This window comes from Lissotriton helveticus, chromosome 9, assembly GCF_964261635.1.
Source record: "Lissotriton helveticus chromosome 9, aLisHel1.1, whole genome shotgun sequence".
Classification (NCBI taxonomy): Eukaryota; Metazoa; Chordata; class Amphibia; order Caudata; family Salamandridae; genus Lissotriton; species Lissotriton helveticus.
This window is the reverse complement of record NC_136070.1, coordinates 136,057,530-136,084,405: the sequence shown is the minus strand read 5'-3', so window position 1 is coordinate 136,084,405 and position 26,876 is coordinate 136,057,530. Positions and strand designations below refer to the sequence as shown.

The window sequence follows — 26,876 nt, the reverse complement described above, 5'->3', positions numbered from 1 at the left end:
CATGTCTCAAAATAAGATAAACTTATTTTCACTTGTACTTAAGTGGATGTCTATTTACTTACTTATATACTATTACGCAACCTATTTTGATGTGTCTGTAAAACTTACCTTTTGTCCTGAATTTTGACCTCCTGAATTTCTGTCCTGAATTTTGACCCTTAGTCCTGAATTTTTACACTCATCGTCATGAATTTCCACCCATGCCAGTTGGTCACCCTAGCCCCCGTGCTCTGGAGTCAGACGGCCTGCCCGCTGCACCACACCTCTTCCACTGGCATTTAGATTTTCCTGGTATGTGGGTGCATTGGTATATGCGTGCCACTGCTCTTCTATGTACATTTTATTAATAGGTGTGTTTCCTTTTATTTTGAGTAACACCTACTGGTTAAAATTATTTACCTGTACTGACAGTTATGTAAATATTTTGTTCTCCTATTTTGGAAACCAAATTCTGTACTCTGGTTGTAAATGTTCCTAGGCAAGACCTCCTTATGTAAAATGTTAATACAAAGGCCTGACCTGCTAATTCTAAAGTAGCATGTTAGTGACACTGTTTCCTCAAATAACCAATGTGAAATCCTCTCCCAAAACATGTACACTGTATAAAATGGTATAAATCCAAAATACAGGAGGCTGTTGTATTGACACACCGAATAATCAAGAGAAAAACGTAATAAAATGAGCACAAGCACACTTTAATTCCCTGACCTCGAAGGAAACAAATGACCTACCTGAGGGTTGATAGCAAAGGTTTTGTGAATGGGTTCCTCAGGGGAGACTTGAGCCAGATCGATACTTAGAGTAAACAGGTGGTCATCTTTAGTGGCAGTATCTTGATCATAGACGGACAGTTCTAGGACATTCTGGAAAAACAAACTAATAGTTAAGCCATTGCATATGCTCCCATATGAATTGAAGAGACTGATTGGAGAATTACAATGTATGATTCCGTTTCTGAGCTGCAGGTTAGTGTGAAAATATGATTTGCTAAACAGCTGTGGTGAGAAAAGAAATAATTATGCTTAAATGAGGTAGCATTGTAAGTACCATCAATCAGGGCTCTGTTGTATGCCCTATATACTTTCATAACCCAACTGTGTTACTCAGGTAGACTACCTCAATATTGAGTCCAAAATATGGTGCTACAAATGTTTTGTAGCAAAAATATTGTTGGACCCGGCCTCGTGGCGTGGTCCTACCCCTCCCGCACGGCGGGCCCGGGACGACATCGGGCCTCCGTCGACCCGCTGTCGACCCCCCTGAACCCGAACCACCGACGAGAGCAGCCCCCCTGGCAACCCACGGCTCCCCCCCTGGGACCTCGGCGGACCCTGCTCGCCAACACTGCCGGTCTGGCGACCATGCCAGGCCAGCATTCCCGGCCCGACTCCATCTTGGGCCATCACGTCACGAGCACTTGGCCACAGCCATCCCTCGCCCGGCCCCAGCGAAGCCCCGACATCGAGGCACCAAGATCCACCCAGGTGGTCGAGTGGCCACTCGACAGATCCCGGAGGAAGGGGAGTTTCGATGGCCCTCCAGACGTCCCCGGACGCCTGGTATCGATCGCCCTCCAGCCTCCCTGGGCGCTGGCTCCACCCCCCTGCTGGGCGTCTGGACACCTTCATCCCGGCCCCTCTGACCCCCAGGCGCGGGGGTCCGGACATCAAAGGACTCCAGTCCTATATCTGGGCCAGCCCTGTATTGGGACTTCAGTTGTATCTTGGAGTCAAAGCCCTGCTGACCTTGTCGCGGCTGATCCTGATCTGAACTCGTGTACCTGGAACCTTCGAGGCCCTGCTGACGCCGTCGCGGCCTGACCAAGCTGAAACCACCTTCGAGGCCCTGCTGACGCTGTCGCGGCCTGACCAAGCTGAAACCACCTTCGAGGCCCTGCTGACGCTGTCGCGGCCTGACCAAGCTGAAACCACCTTCGAGGCCCTGCTGACGCTGTCGCGGCCTGACCAAACTGCAACCACCTTCGAGGCCCTGCTGACGCTGTCGCGGCCTGACCGAACTGAACCACCTTCAAGGCTCCGCTGACGCTGTCGCGGCCTGACCCCTGGAACTATCCACGCACCAGTTGGTGCCAAGACTGTCCCGCTACCCCCTTTTCCCGAAGCCAAGACTTTACGGATCCCTCGATCCCTGTGTTATCATCTTACGAGAATGTGCCTTCATTTCTTATATAAAGATTCTTGAGAATATTCCTTCGTGTGGTGTCCGTCTGTGGTAGTGTGATTGCTCCGCTGTTACGATTGTAGGCGAGGAGCCTCGCCAAGGAGGCCTCCCTACGGCGCTCGGCCTCTTCCATAGAGAAAGGTGGGTCTTGGGGTGGGCAGTCCGACATCTTCTGTCTCCCCTGGGATCGCCTTTCCAACATTGGTGGCAAGCAACGGGATCCGAGCCCGCGCAAATCGTACAGCGAGTAACTCGCCACTACTAACAGAGGCACACAGCAACCATGAGTACTAAGGAAGCCGGAACAACCACAGAATTCCAGAAGGAACGACTAGAAGAGTACACCCATAAAGAACTCAAACAATTCTGCAAAGCCCTGGGTATCGCTACCACCGGACTAAGCACAAAAGACGATTTTAAGTAAGCGCTGCAAACATGGGTGGAGACCGGGGCGACCACACCACAAACTAACGATGACATTGTCCTAGAAGTACCCCTGAGTACAGCCATAACCCCCGTGGAAGAAAGAACCGCCAACAGAGAACCGGGCCTCTCCCACGAAGACGCCCGGGAGCGAGAGAGGAGTCGGCTCCATGAACTAGAGCTCGCCCGACTCCGGCTGGACGGAGAACTTCAATTAGCAGAAAAGAAAATGGCCATTGAGCAACTACGATTAGAGGGAGATCTGGAAGAGAGGCGGAGGCAAAGAGAATTGGAGGAAAAAAAGCTCACGTACGAACACGAGCGGGGCCTCAAAGAACTAGAGATCAAAGCCAAAATCGAAGAGGCTGGCGCCGCGGTAACCCGGAACCCTCCACCTCCTGCCGACCCAAAGGTCCACATTCCCAAGGATATCGTCAAGGAATACTACAAGAATGACGATATCCAACAATGGTTCAAGGCATATGAAGTTGCCATGACCGCGCACCGCATCCCGCAAAAAGATTGGGGTGCCGGCTTATGGGGGAGATTTGTCAGCGAAGGAAGAGATACCCTGCTAGAACTGGCCGAGGACGTGATGTCCTCCTATCACCACATGAAGGACGCCCTGCTCACCCGGTATGGCCTCACCCCCGAGATGTACCGACAGAGGTTCAGGGATTGCAAAAAGATCCCTGGTACCACGTGGGTGGAGTACGTAAACTTTTATAGCCGGGCCCTAGAAGGATGGATAAAGGGCAGCAAAGTGTCCACCTACGAGCAGCTGTTCGACCTCATCGTTTGGGAGCACCTCTCCAACAACTGCTTTGTCGAGCTCAGACAGCATCTCCTCGACAGCAAGCTCACCGAGCCCCGAAAACTCGCCGTCGAGGCTGATCGATGGGTGAACACCCGGGTCCCCCGGACCCCGATCGGAGAAACGGGACGGAGCGGCCCGGGGCACCCCCGCCAGCGGGGCGGCGGAGGAGGCCGGAACAGGAGCCGAGACTTTCCGCCGGCCCCGGGAAGGAGCCCACCTCGGGGGTCCCCCCCGAAGAACACTTCGCCATCCCTGACCAGAAGAGGGCCCCCTACCGCACGGCCGGGGCCCCGCCCGAACATTACTTGCCACAGATGCCAGCGGCCCGGTCACTATGCCAGTGACCCCCTCTGCCCCATGAACCAGCGTCCCGGCACCACCGGGCCTCCGACCCGCCAGTTCGCTGCAGCAGCCCTGGGGGAAGGGGGCGAAGAAGACAAAGAAGTCTACAATGACGATCAGACAGAGTATGAACCGGCTGCCATGGCCCTAGCCTGCCTGGGGGAAAGAGACATGGTCCCCCGGGCCCCGCTACCGAGCAACACTCAAAAATACAGTCAGTGGGTCCACATCAATGGACGACGAACCGAAGCCCTCCGAGACACGGGAGCCAGTGTGACGGCCGTCCGCTGCCACTTGGTGACCCCCGAACAGATCATACCAAACGTGCGATGCCCCGTGAGGGCCGCCGACAACTCCGAGACTCTGTGTCAGATGGCCCGAATCCCCTTCGAGTGGGGGGGGGTGTCGGGCACCCTCAAGGTGACCGTCCGGGATGACGCCCCCGTGGACTGCCTCCTCGGAAACGACCTCGAGAGCTCTCCCTGGGCCCAAGTCGAGCGGAGAGAACATCTGGGGATGATGGGACTACCAGAGTGGGTCTGCGCTACGACCCGATCTATGACTGCCCGGGCCCCGGTGGCGACCGGGGCCGCCCTGGCGGAAGAGCCGGAGTGGCCAGCGCCACCACCGCCCGCAGTCCACGAAGAATCCAACCTTGAACCCGGGCCCTCGGAGCCCGACCACGAAGACAACACCGAGCTCGGCAACCTACCCGAACTAGCCCAATGGCGCCAGGAGGGTGGTCCCACCCAAGAACAATTCCGCCAGGAACAGAAGGCCTGCCCCTCCCTCGAGGGGACCCGGCAGCAAGCCACAGCCCAAGCTGCCGGGGACACCTCGGGGTCCCACTGGGTCTACTGGGACCACGGCCTCCTATACAGTGAACAAAAAATTGCCGAGCTGGGGGCCAGCCGAGTGTTGGTGGTCCCCCTACGATTCAGAGACTTCCTCTTGAACCTGGCACACGATGTGCCCCTCGCCGGGCACCTGGGGCAGGACAAAACTTACAGCCGCCTGGTGACCCATTTCTACTGGCCGAAAATGCGCAACGATGTGCATAACCACTGCCGCACCTGCCCGACATGCCAAGCCAGCGGAAAGAGCGGGGGGAAGGTGAAGGCCCCGCTCCAACCCTTTCCAGTGGTGACCACCCCCTTCGAGCGAGTGGGGATCGACATCGTGGGGCCCCTGGACCCCCAAACCTCGCAAGGGCATCGCTTCATCCTCGTCCTGGTGGACCATGCCACCCGCTATCCCGAAGCCATCCCCCTCCGAACCATAACGGCTCCCGTGGTGGGCCGAGCACTGATGGGGATCTTTTCCAGAGTGGGGTTCCCCCGAGAAGTCGTGAGCGATCGGGGCACAAACTTTATATCAAAGTATATGCGGTCCCTGTGGCAACAGTGCGGGGTCACATATAAGTTCACCACCCCGTATCACCCCCAAGGGAATGGACTGGTGGAGCGGTTCAACCGAACACTCAAGGGGATGATCCAAAGCCTAGAAGAGCCCCTCCGCCGCAAATGGGATGTCCTGCTGCCCTGCCTCTTGTTCGCCTATCGGGAGGTACCACAGAAATCCCTGGGGTTCAGCCCCTTTGAACTCTTGTACGGGCACCCTGTCCGAGGTCCCCTCAGCCTGGTCAAAGAAGGCTGGGAAACTACCGTCCAAAACGCACCGCCAGATGTCTACCAGTACCTCCTGACCCTCCGAAGCCAGACTCGGAAGTTTCGGGCCCTTGCCGAGGCCAACCTTGAGGCCAGTCAGGAGGACATGAAACGCTGGTATGACCAGAACTCTTCGTCCATCGAGTTCGAGCCGGGCCAGCAGGTCGAACCTTGTGCCCTCCAGGACAAATGGTCGGGCCCCTTCAAAGTGATCGAGCGCAAGAGCCCTGTCACCTATCTCGTGGACATGGAGTCACCCCGGACCCCCCTCCGGGTTCTGCACGCCAACCGGCTCAAGCCTCATTTTGCCCGCACAGAACTGAGCCTGCTGCTAGCTACAGATGATGGGGCCGAAGACGACTCCGAGCCCCTGCCTCCTAAGGTGCGCTGAGAAGGACGGCTCCGTCGAAGGAATCTCTCTCTCCTCCGACCTGACCCCCGCACAGCGCCGAGACTGCCAAGAGCTGTTGGGACGATTCACGGACCTATTCTCCCTCACCCCCGGGGTTACCCAGTGGTGTGTCCACGATGTCGACACCGGGGACAGCCAGCCAGTACGACACCGGGCCTACCGAGTTCCCGACCGAGTTCGGGCCTGCATCCAGACGGAAGTTACCAAAATGCTGGCCCTGGGGGTGGTCGAACCCTCCGACAGTCCCTGGGCCAGCCCAGTTGTCCTGGTCCCCAAAGCCGCCGCACCTGGCACCCCTCCAGAACTCAGGTTTTGTGTCGACTATCGGGGGCTGAATGCTGTGACCAGAACCGACGCACATCCCATCCCCCGGGCCGATGAACTAATCGACCGCCTGGGAGCCGCCAAGTACCTCAGTACCTTCGACCTCACAGCCGGGTACTGGCAGATCGGCCTCACCCCTGGCGCCCAGGAGCGATCGGCCTTCTCAACACCCGATGGCCACTTCCAATTCAAGGTGATGCCCTTCGGTATGAAAAACGCCCCAGCCACCTTCCAGAGACTGGTGAACAAAGTGCTGGCGGGGCTAGAAGAATTCAGTGCCGCCTACCTAGACGACATCGCGGTGTACAGCCTCCACTGGGCCGAGCACCTGAAGCACCTCTGGGAGGTCCTGACGGCCCTCCGACGGGCCGGACTAACTGTGAAAGCCAGCAAGTGCCAGATAGGTCAAGGGTCCGTGACCTACCTGGGACACCAAGTGGGGAGCGGCCACGTGGCTCCCCTCCGACCCAAGATTGACGCCATCGTAGCCTGGGAGCCCCCGGTCACCCAGACCGCCGTCCGAGCCTTCCTGGGGCTCACTGGATATTATCGGCGCTTCATCACGAACTATGGGAGCATTGTGGGGCCCCTCACTGAGCTGACCTCGAAGAACCGGCCACAGAAAGTACAATGGACACCCGCATGTCAGGTGGCCTTCGAGACGTTGAAAGCAGCCATGTGCACCGCCCCTGTGCTCCAAGCCCCTGACTACAGCCGGGAGTTCGTAGTCCAGACCGACGCCTCGGAGCACGGCATCGGGGCGGTCCTATCTCAGATTGACCCCGAGGGGATTGACCATCCTGTGGCCTTCATCAGCCGGCAGCTGCTGGCCAGAGAACAGCGATGGAGCACCATTGAGAGGGAGGCCTTCGCCGTCGTGTGGGCCCTCAAGAAACTCAGGCCCTACCTCTTCGGCACCCACTTCCAGGTCCAGACTGACCACCGGCCCCTGCGGTGGCTGATGCAGATGCGTGGAGAAAACCCAAAACTGCTGCGATGGTCCATCTCCCTCCAAGGGATGGACTTCACTGTGGAGCATCGCCCTGGCAACGACCACGCCAACGCTGACGGCCTGTCCCGCTTCTTCCGCCTCGACGAGGAGAATCCCCAGGAAGATGGGTGACTCTCCCCGCCTTCAGCTGGAGGGGACGTGTGTTGGACCCGGCCTCGTGGCGTGGTCCTACCCCTCCCGCACGGCGGGCCCGGGACGACATCGGGCCTCCGTCGACCCGCTGTCGACCCCCCTGAACCCGAACCACCGACGAGAGCAGCCCCCCTGGCAACCCACGGCTCCCCCACTGGGACCTCGGCGGACCCTGCTCGCCAACACTGCCGGTCTGGCGACCATGCCAGGCCACCATTCCCGGCCCGACTCCATCTTGGGCCATCACGTCACGAGCACGTGGCCGCAGCCATCCCTCGCCCAGCCCCAGCGAAGCCCCGACATCGAGGCACCAAGATCCACCCAGAGTGGCCACTCGACAGATCCCGGAGGAAGGGGAGTTTCGATGGCCCTCCAGCCGTCCCCTGACGCCTGGTATCGATCGCCCTCCAGCCTCCCTGGGCGCTGGCTCCACCCCCCTGCTGGGCGTCTGGACACCTTCATCCCGGCCCCTCTGACCCCCAGGTGCGAGGGTCCGGACATCAAAGGACTCCAGTCCTATATCTGGGCCAGCCCTGGATTGGGACTTCAGTTGTATCTTGGAGTCGAAGCCCTGCTGACCTTGTCGTGGCTGATCCTGATCTGAACTCGTGTACCTGGAACCTTCGAGGCCCTGCTGACGCCGTCGCGGCCTGACCAAGCTGAAACCACCTTCGAGGCCCTGCTGACGCTGTCGCGGCCTGACCAAGCTGAAACCACCTTCGAGGCCCTGCTGACGCTGTCGCGGCCTGACCAAGCTGAAACCACCTTCGAGGCCCTGCTGACGCTGTCGCGGCCTGACCAAACTGCAACCACCTTCGAGGCCCTGCTGACGCTGTCGCGGCCTGACCGAACTGAACCACCTTCAAGGCTCCGCTGACGCTGTCGCGGCCTGACCCCTGGAACTATCCACGCACCAGTTGGTGCCAAGACTGTCCCGCTACCCCCTTTTCCCGAAGCCAAGACTTTACGGATCCCTCGATCCCTGTGTTATCATCTTACGAGAACGTGCCTTCATTTCTTATATAAAGATTCTTGAGAATATTCCTTCGTGTGGTGTCCGTCTGTGGTAGTGTGATTGCTCCGCTGTTACGATTGTAGGCGAGGAGAATCGCCAAGGAGGCCTCCCTACGGCGCTCGGCCTCTTCCATAGAGAAAGGTGGGTCTTGGGGCGGGCAGTCCGACATCTTCTGTCTCCCCTGGGATCGCCTTTCCAACAAATATTAATAATAAAAATATTGTGAAGGAGTGTTTATCTAGGTAAGTGTACATTTAATATACTCAACTCCACATATATGTATCTTGTTGATATAAATATCTTCCGGGTACGCAGAGGTGGTGTTAAGCTTAGTAAAGCTATATTTACCTATAAAACACATAATATCACTTTATTTGCTTTATCAATATTCTTGCTACAATATTTTTGTGGTCAGTAGACTGACACACAACCATGGCTTGCCCAGCTAAAGCACCAGGAAGACTTCGAATCCCCCTTGACAAACTATTAAAATTGATGGCAACAGAACGAAAATGGGTGACTTGACCTACAACAAATATTTTTACTGTGCATAATTGTACCCAGAGACAAGTTATAGGGTCTTGGCGAACATATTGATTATGGGTATATTATTGGACTGAACATTTGATGTTTTAAAAAATATTTCACTGGGGAATTTAAGGTTTTAGAACCAAGTATGGACTATTTTGGTTGTTCCTGTGGATTATTTACAAGAAGTTTCCACCAAGGATCACAAAAAGTGTTTTTCTAATGATAACAGTAAGAAGCATCAGCCGTGGAAGAGATCTCCTAGTTGTGAATTCAGGCCAGCCTTCAGCCCAGCTGTAGCCTGCATTCACATCACTCTGACTTGCAGCCACCCCTACCTCATCACATCTATTTTAGTTTGTCCCTCCCTCAGTGCAGTCCCATTTCAGACTGTCTTGTGAGATCACTGCTACAGTTTCACATCAAGTCAAAACCTCTGGCCTGTTTCTAAAGATAATGCAAGAATTTCACCATTTCAATAGGGTGGTGTCATTTTGAGTAACCGAATAACTTTTAGAGACTTTAAGAAGCAGGTGATTTATGAATTATGCCTTCCAATTATAAATTTTACGCATATTGTGGTTTAAAGTGTTCTTTTTTTACAATTGACATTTATTTTTCATCCACATGATACATTAAAGTATGTAATTGCCGTTGTTTTTACCTCCATGCTTTAGTAAAAACCTGAGACTTTTCTTTGGAGGCGCTCATTCCCGTTCCTTTGATTTCTTCTAGAGAGTGGGTAGATGCAGCATGACATGGCTGTAGATTGAGTCTTGGACCACTTCAGAATCTCTACTCCAAAAAGCAAGTGACCAGCAGACTAGGCCGGTTCTGGATCACAGAATCTGGGAAAATAGTCAATGCCTTCCTTTCCCTTGAGAAGGCTCTTTAATTAGGATCTAATCCTACTCATGTGCACTTTGTGATAGGAGCCACTGATCCAGCTTGTGTTCTGTCATTTGTCTACCACAGCAACTGGCCGCTATCCACGACTCCTTTGTCATTACTTTCTTTTACACTTTTATAACTTAGATGGTGTTGTTCTGACTGAGGTCTTGTATAATCTCGTCAGCTGCTTTTTGTAGATTTTAGATTTATCCCACAATCCTTGCTATACTTTGGACGTGAGATAAGAACAATTTACGAATCTGGTGGATGCAACCCACTCCCTCATGGAAACATGGTTTCTCCAATAAGCTCTACCCCATCAATGAGCTACACTCACACAGGACATGAAAGAGTGAGAGAGAGCGAGAGTGTGTGTGTGTGTGTTTGTGTGTGTGTGAGTGTGTGTATGTGTGTATGTAGGTGTGTGTGTGTGTGAAAGAGACCTTTTATCAAATGTTTCTTCAGTTAAATTTAATGGAATGGAATGGTGCTCTATATCCACTGAGAAAGACCACTTCCAATCTGACAAGTGGCAGACTTCTAACTAAGGTAATGTTGCATTAAAAGTATTTCAGAAAATGGGGTGGTGATGAACAGAGTGTCTGAATTAAGCAGACCACTCTTACCCAGTCCAAAGATCAGGGCTTGATCCATCACCGTTATTTAGCTCACTGCCCCATCCCAGCTCAGAACCTGGCTATATGCAAATTAGTCTGTCCCTGGCCCAGTGCATCATGGGAACAGGGCAGACCAAACTACCAAGTCAATTCTTCACCAGAAAGGATACAAGCTACCGGGGACCGGTTTCTGGCATTTCAGCCTCGTCGGCCCGGCTTGCTTGAATCCTGATGGAGCAGTGAGCAAGGGACTCATGTCTGAGTATACCCTGCCACACCTATAGTGGCCAAAAACGATTCAGAAAAGGGGGTGGTGATGAACGGTGTTGGATCTAGCCCTGATCTCTTGACTGGGTGAGAGTACTCTGCTTAATTCAGAGACTCTGTCCATCACCACCCCTTGTTGTAAATAATTTTGTCCACCCTTAGCGTGGAAGGGTATACTCAGATGTGAGTCCCTTGCTCATTGCACCATCAGGATTCAAGCAAGCCGGGCCGAAGACGGCTGAAATGCCAGAAACCGGTCCCCGGAAGCTTGTTTCCTTCCCAGTGTAAGAATTGGCTTTTGTAGTCTGGTCTGCCCTGTTCCCATGATGCACTGGGCCAGGGACAGACTAATTTGCATACAGCCAGGTTCTGAAACTGGGATGGTGCAATGAGCTAAAAAACGGTGTTGGATCTAGCCCTGATCTCTTGACTGGGTGAGAGTACTCTGCTTAATTCAGAGACTCTGTCCATCACCACCCCTTGTTGTAAATAATTTTGTCCACCCTTAGCGTGGAAGGGTATACTCAGATGTGAGTCCCTTGCTCATTGCACCATCAGGATTCAAGCAAGCCGGGCCGAAGACGGCTGAAATGCCAGAAACCGGTCCCCGGAAGCTTGTTTCCTTCCCAGTGTAAGAATTGGCTTTTGTAGTCTGGTCTGCCCTGTTCCCATGATGCACTGGGCCAGGGACAGACTAATTTGCATACAGCCAGGTTCTGAAACTGGGATGGTGCAATGAGCTAAAAAACGGTGTTGGATCTAGCCCTGATCTCTTGACTGGGTGAGAGTACTCTGCTTAATTCAGAGACTCTGTCCATCACCACCCCTTGTTGTAAATAGCATTAAAAGTATGGCAGCTGTGCTGTGATGTGTGAGTTATAATGTAGTGGTGATATGGTGGTTTTCTGAAGTGCATTCCAACTATGAAGTAATTGAAGACAGTTGTTGGATGCATGCCAATTTATTCAAAGTGCAAGGCGGATTGTTAACTTCTGCCTCAACTACACTTAAGTAGAGAACAAACACTATGGGGTCTATTAGCATGGCGGGCGGATTGCCACCACCCGTATGGCAGTGGCGATCCGCCCGCCATTTCCGTCCGCCCGCCTAACATTTCCCCCCGCCATATTACAATGGCGGTGGGGACCCAGGTGGACGGGAAGACTGTCCGCCAGTTTTTCGCCGGTAGGCAATCCACCCGATTGCCTACCATGCAGAAAAGACATCACCATCCATATTACGATGGTGGCGGTCCCATGCCTTTCCATGGCGGAGACTCCGCCATGGAAAGGCATGTGGAGAATACCTTCCGGGGCCTGTTGTGGGCCCCTTGGGGTTTGGGGGTGGGTGGCTGCTCATTTGCTGCCGTCTAATTGAGTAGTGCAAACCGGCTTCCCTTCCTCTTCTTTTGGCTAGAGCATGGACCAAGTTCTGATTGTTTCAACTGGAGTAGGGTCCTTCTGCTGCAGGCGCCGTTACTGAAGTACTATTTTTTATTGTGTTGCTTCCTTCCCTCCCCTCCCATCTGGATTGCTTATTCCCCTCCCCCCCCTCGTTGTCCCTGCTGCTTATTTTTCCCCACCCCCATAAGAATAGAAACGCTATGACACGGCCAACGCTGACCGCTTCATGCCAGTTGTTTTACCGTCCCATTGACTCCCACCTGCCCTCCAGTTATCCACCTGTACCCAACTGGCAAAGCCAATAGCTCTCCCGTAGGCGAGTCCTATTGACCTTGTCATGGCTTGCTGTTCTTTTACTGTCTGTCACTGCTAAAAAACAAAAAGCTGAAGGACTACAAGCCAGGGCATTAACATTTCTATAAATGTCATTGTGTTTAAATTATGCCTTTCAGTTTTGGGTAATCTATAGTATCTTTAAACTGGCACACATCTTGTTTTTTAGGTCGAGCTGGAGCACAATGCGAAGCATGGTCCAGCTCGACAACTATAGTTGCCCGTCTCCTGGGAATCTGAGACAGGGTTCGGACACACACGCCGATTGGTGTCTGTGGACGCGCACGTCCAGGCCAGCGCCGTGCACATCCCCTGCCTCAGATTCCCAGCAAGTCAGCACACAGACACAGCACACACCCACATGCGTGCACACACGCACATGCAGGCCCCCCACCCCGCTCACGCGCACACACACAGCCACGCACGCACATCCCCCCTCCTCCTCACCACTTCAGTAAACAGCAAGCTTGCCCTCCGCTGCTGCCGGACCTCTGCTTTAATCCAACTCCCGACCGCAGCCTCACTTCATGCCTCTTAATCGCACCCCACGCCGCTGCCCCTGGCCACACACCGATCAAGGTGTCTCCGCTCCCCTCCGCCGCCACCCAACGCTGTAATAACGGACGCGCTCCTGCTCCCACCGCAGCTTATTTTCACTTTCTGCTCTCGCATTTCTTGCCCGTCCCGCCCTACACGTAAGCCCCGCCCCCGTGCACCTCCCTCCCCTGGGCTTTCACTTGTTGCATCTACTAATCCCTTACTCGCAGGCATGGTGGCGCTGGCTCTCCGACTCTTTGAGATTAGGGCTGTTACGCTCAGCAGCTTCAAGCTTTAGAGTGGACTCCTCACCCTAGCCGACTTTGACCAGTGCGGTACCGCATCTCCTTCCGACCTCCCTCCCCACACCACAGCGGTCTCACATTTGGAAGAAAGCAGGGGAGAACGAGCCGCTGGAAGACTGTGGAACCTAGAGTTGCTGCAGCATAGCAGTCTATCTGCGGCAACATCAACTTCAAGAGGAGCAGAGAGGGGAGATCACCAAGGACAGGTAAGCAACCACAACACCTCACTAGACACATGCCTCACTTGCGGCACCGTGGCCACTGTGGGGGCGTAGGAGGCACAAAGCGCAGAGCAACTTACTATACCAGGAACAGCATATATTGGATCTTTAGCATCAGACCCAGAGGGAGGTCAGAGATGCATGTAACATTTCACTATACTGTATTGGGGCTAGTAGTTATTTTATTAGTCTTAGACAGCACAGAATGTTCAAGCTAATACGTGGTGCTGGGGGAGGGTAGCTACAGCCGACATATCGCTTGGCTGTGCTACGGGCTTGTCGGGTAGTTAGGAGGAAGGAAATACCACGCCGACCAGCAGCATTCTAAAATTTAAGTAAAATGCAAATAACCGTTAATTCTGCCAGACCGCATATATTGATATGATATACGTACAAGATCTCTCCATGCAATTTCTCGCAGAATGAAAACATTACATCAGCATAGCCAAATATATATAAACAAATTGCTGCGTCACAATAAGCTTCCATGTGACTGGCAGATTATATAAAGTTTGACTGGTAGCTACGGAAAAGTGACCGCTGAATGGAAAGGAGTCATGGGTGAGCGTTTACTTTCCCGGAAATAGAAGCTCTGAAACTCGTTTGCTGCTTTCTCTGAGGCCCACTCTGCAACTTGTCAAGTCTGATCCGATCAAGAAGTCCGTTTGGATCTTGAGACCGTTTATGATGCCACTTTTCCTTTTTACTCCATAAAGCAGCTCACGTTTGCTTAATAGGCCTATAAAGTCTTACTGGGAGAAGGAAGATGGATCGTTGGACCATTATATTCCCCCTCCCCCTCTTCCCCAATTACTCAGGTTGAATTGACCACGGTTCTTTCTGTCTGTTTTGGAAAATAATGCAGTTTGTGCAATTTCCAAATACTTAGCCTAGCATTGTGTCCCCTAAAAGAAATCCACATTTTTTCATAGGTTTATTTAATAAGCAGCTGGCTTAAATTATTCCATAAAGTTTTTATCGAAGCTTATTCTTAGAAGAATGTATGCAGTTTCGGGGAGGGGTGGGTTTTATAAAAAAAAATTATACATCACAGATTTGCACCAACAGCTTTATTGTGGTCTGTCAGAACAACTCCAAATATGAGCCTCGGTAACCGGTACCAAGAAATCCAATTTCTTCTATTTTGATTGTAAATTTCTTATGCAGTATTTTCAGAACTTGAGGTTGCAGAAGTAGAATTCTCCCTAAATAAAAAAACTGTTTGCTTCTGTTGAAACCTTGTTTATACAATGCTACATTCTTGAATACTACGCATTTAACAAACAACCGTCGCCAATAGGCCTGAAGCCAGACAGAGCCATCCTGCCATCCTGCTTGATTAATGGATTTGCATTTGCACGTGAAAACATTAAACATGCCCGAGGCACCAGCAGAGCTCACAGTGCACGCTTTCACTAGGCAAACATACCACCAGCTATAATTGCATGCTTCCACCAGTCACACACACCACCAGTTGTCAGTGTACGCTTCCACCAGGCACACACCACCATCCGTCACTGCACGCTTTTACCAGGCATACACACCACCAGTTTTCAGTGCACGCTTCCACTAGGGGCACATACCACCTGCCATCATCACCAGTCGTCAGTGCACACTTTCACCATGCACACACATTACTAGCCATCAGTGCACGCTTCCACCAGGCAGACACAAACAGCTGTCAGTGCACGCTTTAGAGGCACACACACACACACACCATTAGCGTCAGACATCCACAAGCGTCAGGCATTCACAAGCTGCAGGCATCCACAAGCGTCAAAAATCCCAAAAAATCCAAAAGTGTAAGACATACACAAGCGTCAGACATCCACAAGCATCAGGCATCCACAGGCATCAGACATCCACAGGCATCACACATCCACAGGCATCAGACATCCACAAGCATCAGGCATCCACAGGCATCAGGCATCCACAAGCGTCCGGCATCCACAAGCGTGCGGCATACACAAGCGTGCGGAATACACAAGCGTCCGGCATCCACAAGCGTCCGGCATCCACAAGCATCCGGCATCCACAAGCGTCCGGCATCCACAAGCGTCCGGCATCCACAAGCGTCCGGCATCCACAAGTGTCCGGCATCCACAAGCGTCAGACATCCACAAGCGCCAGACATCCACAAGCATCAGGCATCAGACATCCACAAACATCAGACATCCACAAGCGTCAGGCATCCACAAGCATCCCTTTCATCAGCTCTCTGCCATTCTCGTTAGCTTCAAATGTTTCTGGTTCCTCACAAGGCCCCTCCAGCTCTCGCCTTGCTACATTTTACATTGCCACAGCACCACTCAACGCCACAGCATCACTCAGCATCACTCAACGCCACAGCATCACTCAACGCCACAGCATCACTCAACGCCACAGCATCACTCAGCACCACTCAACGCCACAGCATCACTCAGCACCACTGAACACCACAGCATCACTCAACACCACTGAACGCCACAGCATCACTCTGTGCAACCATTCAACAACAACTGGTTCAAATATGTTCTCTCAATGTTTCAAGCTTGATTACAAATGTCACAAAAAGATGTTAATATTTCACTTCTGTTCTTGGATTTTCGTCACAATAAAATACACTGAACATAATCTTCACAAAAGTTTAAGCTATTGCCATAAATTACAATAACTTTTATTTAAGTATTATTAAAAAAATTAAAAGCCATTGTTATTTGTTATATCAATACATCTAAGTCACGTAAATACAACACATATTGCATTACAAATGCTATAGGTGTCACGTTTGCGAGTAGCGCTGAGTGATGATGTGGTGATGCTGAGTGGTGCTGTGGTGGTGCTGAGTGATGCTGGGGTGGCGCTGAGTGATGCTGTGGTGGTGCTGAGTGGTGCTGTGGTGGTGCTGAGTGGCACTGTGGTGGCGCTGAGTGATGCTGGGGTGGTGCTGAGTGATGCTGGGGTGGCGCTGAGTGGTGCTGTGGTGGTGCTGAGTGATGCTGTGGTGGTGCTGAGTGATAATGTGGTGGTGCTGAGTGGTGCTGTGGTGGTGCTGTGGTGATGCTGTGGTCGTGCTGAGATGGTGCTGAGTGATGCTGTGGTGGTGCTGAGTGGTGCTGTGGTGGTGCTGAGTGATAATGTGGTGGTGCTGAGTTATAATATGGTGGTGCTGAGTGATATTATGTTGGTGCTGATAATAATAAATGTCCCTTTATCCCTGTAGAGAATTAACACATTGTCACATTAAATAAAATCATCTCTTTGTGAAGTCACACAAAATAATACAAGTTTGAACCTTGAACAGGAAAGAATAACAAGCCTTTGCAATGCAATAGGTCTCACATTAGGAAAGTTTGAGCTATTGGTCTTGTAAATTGCATTTCTTTTATTTATGTGTTGGTTTTGAAAATAGCTAAATATATAGCTTTGTCATTTACAATGCCAATAGTTATAACTTTTGCAAATGTGACACCTATAACCTGGGGTTGCGCTGAGTGATGCTGTGGTGGTGCTGAGTGATGCTCTGGTGGTGCCGAGTGGTGCTGTGGTGGTGCTGAGTGGTGCTGTGGTGGTGCTGAGTGATAATGTGGTGGTGCTGAGTGGTGCTGAGTGGTGCTGTGGTGGTGCTGTGGTGGTGCTGTGGTGGTGCTGAGATGGTGCTGAGTGATGCTGTGGTGGTGCTGAGTGGTGCTGTGGTGGTGCTGAGTGATAATGTGGTGGTGCTGAGTGGTAATATGGTGCTGCTGAGTGATAATATGTTGGTGCTGAGTGGTGCTGTGGTGGTGCTGAGTGGTGATGTGTTGGTGCTGAGTGATAATGTGGTGGTGCTGAGTGATAATGTGGTGGTGCTGAGTGATAATGTGGTGGTGCTGAGTGATGCTGGAGTAGCGCTGAGTGATGATGTGGTGATGCTGAGTGGTGCTGTGGTGGTGCTGAGTGGTGCTGTGGTGGTGCTGAGTGATGCTGGGGTGGCGCTGAGTGATGCTGTGGTGGTGCTGAGTGGTGCTGTGGTGGTGCTCATTGGCACTGTGGTGGTGCTGAGTGATGCTGGGGTGGTGCTGAGTGATGCTGAGGTGGCGCTGAGTGGCGCTGTGGTGGTGCTGAGTGATGCTGTGGTGGTGCTGAGTGATGCTTGTTCGGCTTGTTAGGGGGAACTTACTCACTCTTCTGGCGGATTTGAGGTCTGCCTGCTCCCTTTATCAACCTAAAAGCTAGGCATGTTGCGGGAGCAGAAATGCAGTGTGCATAAAAGACATCTGCTGCCTTTATCACAGTGAAAGCACTGTATCGGGGGCAAAAATGCAGTTTTATCAAACTGCTGTCAGGACAGCAGGGGGCACAATTCATAAAAACAACTTATTTGGACGCTCCCTGGTCCACATTATCAAGATAAAAACGAGAAAGCCATAATTACATTTGCCAGTGGTATACTTTGTGTGGGCCTAGACCAAAAGCAACACTGGGTACCTCTGTTCCTTATTTATGCCCCCATTGTCCTCTTTATTAACTGATGTCCTACCATCACGTCCTTCACGATCCTGAACTGGAAGGTCTCATCCCAGACGGGGCTTTTGGAATTCCAGATGGTTTTAGTTTGTTTCTTTTCACTGGAAGATGTAGGCAGGTAGAGCGACACATAGCAATCAGGCTTAGAAACTGAAAAACACATTAATTACATTTAGGACAGGAAACATTATGTCAGGTTCAGGTACTTCAACATTTCTCTATCATGGACTTATTATTAATAACAAATTGTACTATCTATTTTCTCATTGGCCATTTTCATCCCTCCCTCCATAAACACTGTTCTTGTAAAGAACCAATTTGACGTTCATTGGCTGATTCTTGATTAAGTATATTTTCAAAAAGCAAAATATTGCTAGGGGTAGTGATACAATGGTGTCCTGAAAATGTTTAATTACTAAAAAGGCTGGCTGCCTGGTAAGTGTTGTTTGCGAACACAGAGTCACAAATAGAAAACAGTCCCTGTGATTATCTGTTCATTACAACTGAAACAGTAGGGCCACATATTGGCTTCGCTATTGGATTCCCTGCTGTATATTCTCTAACACAGCATTAAAGTCCTTCAGTAGTAAGCAAATAAACAGTTGCTGTTTTTGGTATTGAGTATTAGAATTTGTGAGAGTGTTTGTTAGAGCCTGAGTAAATCTAGTCTAGTAATCTACCTGAATTCTTTTTTAAAAAATGGAGGTGAACCCCCACCCACATAAGTGACATGCTTCATCATTGAGTCTGCTTCTCACCTTGTCCAGTTGTACTGAGGTGGCATTTCCCAGGGTTCCTATTACAGGTATGTTTTTTGTGAACCCATATTGAATCTTTGATACAACATCTTCATAATACAGTATTAAAAACTAGGAGAACCCGGGGAGATTAAGACCCTTGGTGCTTCGGTGTAAGCATGTTTCGGCCCTTGCCCCCATATAACACACCAATGACAGAGACCTTCAGTTCTAAACAGCTTACCAGCTGACCAATTCAAGTATATTTTTGGATATACACCATCCTAAATGATTATTGGTTTGTTTTCGACCCCCAGTTGGTCTCTTCCTCCATTCCTACAGTATAGTATGTGTCTCTTTCCATTGCAGAAAAGCCCCCAGTGGCTGAAAATGTTGTATCGAAAGGTCATTATGCCTAAGAAAAATAGCTAAACTTCTAATTATTACAAAGTGATAACCAATCAGAGGCTGACAAGTGGTGTCCATGTCAGGGGGCAATAATTGCCGGTGAATGATGATGTGGGAGTATGCTGTGCAGTCTACCAAATCCATTCCACATGTACTTCTGCCAGAGGTTGAGTGCAATTATTTCAAGAATAATGATATGTTACTTACAGACATCTGCGTTCCGGAGATTTCTGGCTCGTATGATCCTTACAGACAGCATGTAAGAAGACACCTCATCCTGCAATGTACAACAAGAATTCTTGACTCACTTCTCATTTGTAGTACCATGATGCCTTACTTGGCAGTAGATAAAAAGAACACAAGTGCAGTATACAAACAACCCCATACTAGGGTCACTGTAATTATGGTATTCTGTAGGCTACATAGTTTTCTGCATAATTAGGGCTTTATTACACTTGACACATAATCCACCATATGCTGAGTTATTTCAGATTTTGCCAAAAATGTTATTTCACGATCAATTAGATCAAAAGTTGATAAAAGAAAAAAACACCTGGGGCCGTATTATACATAAGGCACATTTTCCTTGAATGCGCTGGGCGCAACTTTTAAAATATGCGCCCAGCGCAATCAAGGAAAATGCACCATATTACAGTGAATGCACTGCCCCAAGGCAAGCTGTGAGCTCACACTACCCGGGGGGCAGCGCATTCAGGTGAAAAACGGAGCGGCTGCTTTGATTTGCTTGTGTGCAATATGCGTATTACGCGAAATCAGGTGTACCCATGCCCCCTAGTGTCAACAGAAGCGTGAGCAATTCCCAGGATATTCTTGCTTGCCTCCTGCCCAAACCAGGGATACTACAATGGAGCGGATCCTTCTAAGAAATTCAAAGTTGAGCGGTAAGGGTAGGGTAACAAAACAGATACAGTAATTTGGGCAGTACAATAATGTTCGCTATAGCTATGCTGCCAGCCAGCGATATGGGTAGGTTAGACCAAACTACCACCTTTCCCTCCAGCCAGGTAATTGTCCAGCCTTAGTTTAAGTTTCATAGTTCCTGCGTGTCTCTACTAAGGCAGATTCCCAGGTATTTGACAGGACCCTCAACCCATGTTAATGGGTACTCCAGTGAGAATGGCAGCGTATCGTTGGGTAGGAAAAACAATATTGATTTGGACCAGTTGATATGTACTCCAGATATCCCAGCAAATCAGATAAGTTCGCGCATCATGGGGCCAAGGTTTTCTTTAGGATCATGTACTTAGAGGGTGATATTGTCTGCGTATAAGGAAACAATCATCCAGAAGATGTGAAACCCAGTCCCATGTCAGCATGATGCTGTCGCAAACGGGCGGCCAAAGACTCCATAGCCGCAGCAAAAAGGAGCAGAGCCAATGGACTCCCTTGATGCATACCCTGAGTAATGGGGAAAGGTTCAGACAGGAGGTTGTTCATTCTTATACGGACAGTGGGGGCTGTGTATAAGAGGCGTATCTTTTGTATGTATTTAGGGCTCCGGACAATCCTAGTCAGAAGTGCAAAGAGATATGGCCACTCCAATGAATCAAATGCCTTATTAGCATCTAGAATGGCCAACAGTGCTAGCACCCAGGGGTTGAGATGATGTAATACAGCAAACAGGGTACGCAGGTTATGGGCAGTAGAGTGCCCGGGTATAAACCCAGATTGATAGGGTCTGGCTATGAGGGGAACGAGTGGCTGCAATCTGTTAGCTAGCAGTTTAGTGTAAATTTTATTGTCGACATTGATGAGGGATAAGGGACGATATGAGTCACAGATGTTAGCAGGTTTTCCTGTTTTAAGAAGCGTTATAATTACCGCCTCTCATAGATAAAGGCAAAACTCTGATTCTCATCACTTCCTGATAAACAGCTAAAAGGTGGGGTGCCAATATTGATGCGTAAGATTTATAGAATTAAGTTGTCAACCTGTCCAGTGCCAGGGCCTTGCCTGCAAGCAAACTTTGTATCACATGTATAATATCATCAGTGGTGAAGGGTTCATCTAGATATGTGCAGTGTGCCCTAGCCAGACATAATAGCTGGATTGTGTTGAAGTGTTCATTCAGGTCAGCTTCTGAGCTGCTGGAACTAGAGTAGCATAGTGTGGCAAAAAAGTCAGTCAGTCAGGAGATCCAGTAAAGCATCTGGAGCTCTCACAGGGTTAGAATCTGCATCTAAGAGTTCAGTAATGTAGGTGGAGGTGCACGGTGGGCTGAGTGTGGTTGTCAAAGTCTTACCAGATCTGTCTCCCTCCCCGTAATGTCGAACCAAAGCATATTTCCCTTGAAAGTGTGTCTCCCTTTGGGCTTCGTCACCAAACTCAGACATTTTCACCCTGAGAGAGGCGAGATGCTTGTTAGTCTAGAAGTATGTCTGCTCTAAATCCCGAATATCTCTTTCCAGCTTCATCAAGGACTGATTAATTGCCTTCAGCACTCCCGCTTGTTTTGCGATGCAGGGCCCTCTAATTACCTCTTTAAAAGCTTCCCAGAGCACTGCAGGTGAGGACACTGAGTTTTCATTAAGTATAAAACAATCTATTCTCTCCTTTCGGATCTCCTTCCAAAAGACAGTATCAAGCAGAGTATCTAAAGGTAGGCACCAGACAAACGCCTGGGGAATAGACAGAGGCAGCAGTTGCCGGAGTAATACTGGGGCGTGATCAGAAAGCGTAAGCAGCATGTGTGCCACTGAAGCCGTCTATGTCGCAACGTCTTTGGATACCAACCAAAAGTCTAGACTAGACCACGCGTTTTGATACGTCGATATGCGGGTACCCCTGCGAGCATCCAGATACCATTGTCTCCAAACATCCGCCAATTGATGTTCGTGGATGAGTGCCTCCAGCATCGTCCCTGCCCTAGGGTGAAGACTGCGAAAGGAGCCTGATCTGCCCAAAGTGTCATCAATAATTTCATTGAAGTCAGCCCCCCAAATGTCAGTGTCACATCCGAGTGTAGAGATCTTGGACCAGACGGTTCCGAAGAAGTCAGGCTCGTCAGTGTTGGGCCCGTATATTGCCACCAAAATTATCTGTTTACCCCCTATGTCGCCGTCTTCTATCACGCATCTGCCATTTGGATCCATAATAGAACGTGATGTAGGCCAGCCTAGTCCTCTATATATCAGTATAGCTATGCCTCTGGCACAGTAGGAGTATGCTGCTGCATATATATCCCGCCATCGTCTAGCCTGTAGTTTAGGTGTTGATGTGCTGCAGAGATGAGTTTCCTGAAGCAGAAATCAATTTTATGTCTGAGGAAGTATGAGTGCATTAAGCGTGTTTTCCTATGGTTGTTTAGACCGTGAATGTTCCAAGTTAGGTACGTTGTGGATGTCATACTAGGCTGTGGGGTGTGAGGGCTATGTGGACTATTCCCAGCTGTGCCAAAGCTATGTTTTTTATCTGTTGATTTGCAATAACGACTTGCATGTTACGGAAATTGACTGGTAAATCATATTACCAAGTATGTAACAATGACCTCTGTTGCACCATCCCAACCCAAAACGAACTGATAGAAGTTTCCCAACCCTTCCTCCACCCACACCAACCCCAAAATTAGGTTGTGACCAAGTACCCACCCGAAATCCAACAAACATTTCCAGTTCGCAATCTAGCATGTAAATGGGAGTTCTCACTGGAGGCTGTGGGATGCCCACAAACTGCCCTGCCAATAGCGGCAAGGTGTCGAAATATATACAGATCTGTAACAATTCTAAAGAGTGACAGAATTCAAATTACAACATTTGAAAAGAGCAATACAGCATATACACAAACAGTGTCCAAACTGCAGCTTGGTCATAACACTGTGATGTGTAACAATACCCACTCAGTAATAAACATTGTTGGCCAGGTCAATTTCGTTGATGTTTCAGTCATTGTCACTCAGTCTAGCATCTGCCTCAGTGTGCGGGGGGGGACACACAGGAGAGCACTTCTGCCCTTCAATGTGTTTAACAAACTTGAGGGCAAATTTCACATCTGTAAAGTAATAGGATTTCCCTTCAAACGTGACTCGCAATTTGGCGGGGTATAGGAGTGCATATGGTATTAAACTTGTTGAAGTATGTATTTGACAGGTAGGAAGTTGCAGCCGGCCGCTTGAACCAGAGGAGTAAAATTGGGGGGAAATGAAATATTATTACCTTGATGGCTTATGTCTCCGCGCTCCCTGGCTAGGCGCAGTACCATGTCTCGGTCACAGTAGTTTAGTAGGCGTGCCACTATTGGCCGTGGTGCCACTATGGGCCGTAATAACAGTTCATTCATTAAAAATCTACACATTCTTGTTCCAATCAGTGCCCTCCATTAGCTCCACGTAGGAGAAAACAGCTTTTTCAAACTAACTATCCCAAAATCAATGTTATATAAAAAATAAATATACAGTAATGTGTAATATCGTCCGATATTGCCATTGAGGGGTTGTGCTGGTATTTACAAACTATTTGGCTTTCAATTTTCTTCTTTGTGATATCTCCTCAATGATTCGTAAGGTATCCACTATACAGGGCCGGCTTTAGCACTGGTGGCTCCCGGTGTGACAACGTTTCTAGGCGCCCACCCCATCCATAGTGGCGGTGGTGACCACCTCCACCACGGATTCCCTCACCACCACCTTTTAACAGTTCCCCTCAAGTTTCCATAACCACTCTCGTTCAGATGCATATAATTAGTTATATAGCGGCACTCATACCAGTGTAGGGTGTCAAAGCACTTTGTATCACAAACACATTACACAGAGACAATCTATAATATGTGTATGAATCAGTGTATAGGAAATGTTACAGAGGACGACAGGGTTTAGGAGTGACATGTCATCCATACTGGTAGGCAGTATAGTTTAAGAGTGCTTGGGCTTGGCCTTGAGAAGCACAAACTCTGAATTGAAAATGGAACGCAATAGTTCAAAGGTTCTGTTTAATAATAAGAATGGATTTCTATGCTCTAATCTATGCTTTGCAGTGTGCATGCAGTTCTTTGATGACAGTTAATAATAAACTATTCTAAATTATGATTTTAACTTATAAACTTCAGGTAACAAAAGGATGTTGCTTAGAAAAGCAGTAACTCACTGACCTATTTACATTATATGCACTTTATGATCTGCATGGTACATGTTCATTGCAGCAGGCATATTAACCCTCTGTGCTATTTTATGATCAGTCAAAAACTCAACTAGACATAACTCCGATCTCTCTCCGGGAGGAACATTAATCACCAGAGTTATCTTGACATTTGTATTGTTGCCTGGAAATTGCTAGAGTCAAGGAACACGGCAGCAGGTGCTTTTAAAACCAAAATAAACTTGCAAACTCGGCGCACCCTGGAGTCAACACCTGGTGCAATGGCACTGGTCGCACTGCCCTAGAGCGGGCCTTCCCACTATATATAATGTATATATTGTCACCAGATCCTCTTGATGGTAAAACAGGCTGTATTACACAGTTACAACAAAAGGTATCCAGGAGTCACAAACCTGTTATCGTACTTTAGACTAACCACTATATGACTAACAAATTAAATTGTGAGTTAAATACAGTTTGTATGTAAACACCAGAATAGCCCAGAGGGACGTTGGGAGACACCGACGGAGAGAGCGGTGCTCCTTATTTACCTGAGCTGCAGCCAGGTGAGGTGAGGCGCCATCCCCACAGAAATTGGATTGTGGTGGAGAATCAACACCTGACAAAAAGGTGATATTTTTCCTTTTATTCCTTTTCACTTAGTAATATACAGCAGTAGCAACATCTAGGTCCTGATGAATGCATAGGATCATTTCCATCTATATGCAGAAACATGTCGACCACTTGCTGAGTAGATATTATGTCAAATCTACTTTCTTTCACTGTTCACTTGTTTTTAAACTTGGGGGTCTGAGAGAAAACATTAAAAATATTTATTCTACTCAGCTCCACCTAATTTTACTCACCTCACTTATTTCCACTTGCCTTGCACTGCTTTTTTTCAGTTGTAAATACCAACACCATACTGACACCACCCAGTAATAATATTAAAACTAACATCAGTCTCCTGACTCACACAGTCCTCACTTACCAACTAGTGTGACTGCCTTCATACTAACTCCTGGGTAAGGAGAACCCAAATGATGTAATAGTGGTGGCACAGAACGACAACTGATGGGAAAATTTCCTACCTTGGTTGCATGTCATATGTATGAGTGTTTAAATGGTGTTTACATACAAACTGTATTTAACTCACAATTTAATTTGTTAGTCATATAGTGGTTAGTCTAAAGTACGATAACAGGTTTGTGACTCCTGGATACCTTTTGTTGTAATTAGTTCTATTTTTGGGGGCATGTGTCTAGTACAGAGTCATTAAATTAGCCCTTAGACCCTCATTTAAATAGTATGTGTTTGCATTACACAGTTACCTGTTACACATATATATATATTCACCTAAAAAAACAGATATGGATATGAATTAAAACCTGAAAAATTATTAAATTCCCCAGTAATGATAAGGAGCACAAACCATAACTTAAGCAACAGCCAAGTAAAACATGACATGTTTTTACTTTGCTACATTGAATGGTAAGTGTATTTTTGTAATTAACTTATATTCATTTATATATATAATTGATTTAAATTAATATAAAAGTTGCTTTTTTTTAGTTAAATATATTAATTTAATTTACTGTTAAGTTTTAATTCCAAATTACCTTATTTTCTAAACAAATCAATTACATTATTTAATATATTGTTTCCTAAACTATAATTATAAAATGTACATTGTTTCTATAGATATATCATATTTGTGTCATTGTGAGGTGTGTGTCTATATATATATATATATATATATATATGTATATATATATATATATATGTATATATATATATATACATATATATATATATATATATGAAACCAAATGCAGTCTCCCACATCACCGCAACCGCGAATGCAGAGACCATGCAAATCCAGCGTATTTTCTTTGGCACAAAGATTTTATTCAAATAGAGCCACTAAATCCGACGCGTTTCGGGCATCCTCCCTTGCTCACAGATCGTCAGCTAATGCTTTAGTCACCATTTAAATACATTTTTTTTCCTCCAACTTTTTTTTCTTTCCAACTCATTTTTTTCACACACCCCATGTGATCATAGAAATGAAGGACATACTACAAGTTACAGACATAGCAGTCTTGTTACATAGCGTTTTAACCCTTCTGTTTTTATAGTCAAGATTCTAAAAACTTTATACATAATATAATCCTTGCAAAACATATAAAAGCATATTTCACATAGAATTTGGTTAACATATCCAAGTAAACTGTATAAATACAGTTTATTAAAGAGACGAAGTTTATAAAATACCTGCTTAAATGCAATAACCCAAGAAAAACCATTAAAACTATTAACTGTTTCAAAGAAAGATATCAGATTACAGAGTTTGCCATGTGGCAAAAATATAGTGACATCTGATATGGTACAGATTATCCATCACTATGTTGACACCGTAAAGTGTAAAGTATCAAAAATAACATGCGCAAATAGCATGTCTATCTGAATGTGCAAATTACGCAAACAAAAGTGCATGGTATTGATGTGCAAATTACGCAATAAAGTGCTGGAGTGTACATAAACAATTCATGTGCAAATAATCGCAATAAAGAACATTTTGTTTTGTAAACAATACCACTCATATAATTATATTGATACTAACACTCTCTCTGCATCAAATCTGTGCATAAATGCATATTGGGATAACGTCTCCAAAAATGAGATATAGGATATATTTAGGCATGGAATATATATAACATATAGACAAG

General features: G+C 48.3%; 1 protein-coding gene across 1 annotated transcript in view; it reads right to left on the bottom strand.

The window, feature by feature from the left end:
• Positions 1 to 26,876, bottom strand: part of LOC144781025 (cytosolic phospholipase A2 delta-like) — a 136,468-nt gene that overhangs the window by 94,075 nt on the left and 15,517 nt on the right. Inside the window, exons 2-4 of the mRNA XM_078659640.1 lie at positions 19,265 to 19,334; positions 17,926 to 18,062; positions 732 to 863 (exon numbers count right to left, since the gene is read on the bottom strand). Coding sequence (XP_078515766.1) covers positions 732 to 863; positions 17,926 to 18,062; positions 19,265 to 19,334 — 339 coding nt within the window. The remainder of the gene's footprint in view (positions 1 to 731; positions 864 to 17,925; positions 18,063 to 19,264; positions 19,335 to 26,876) is intronic.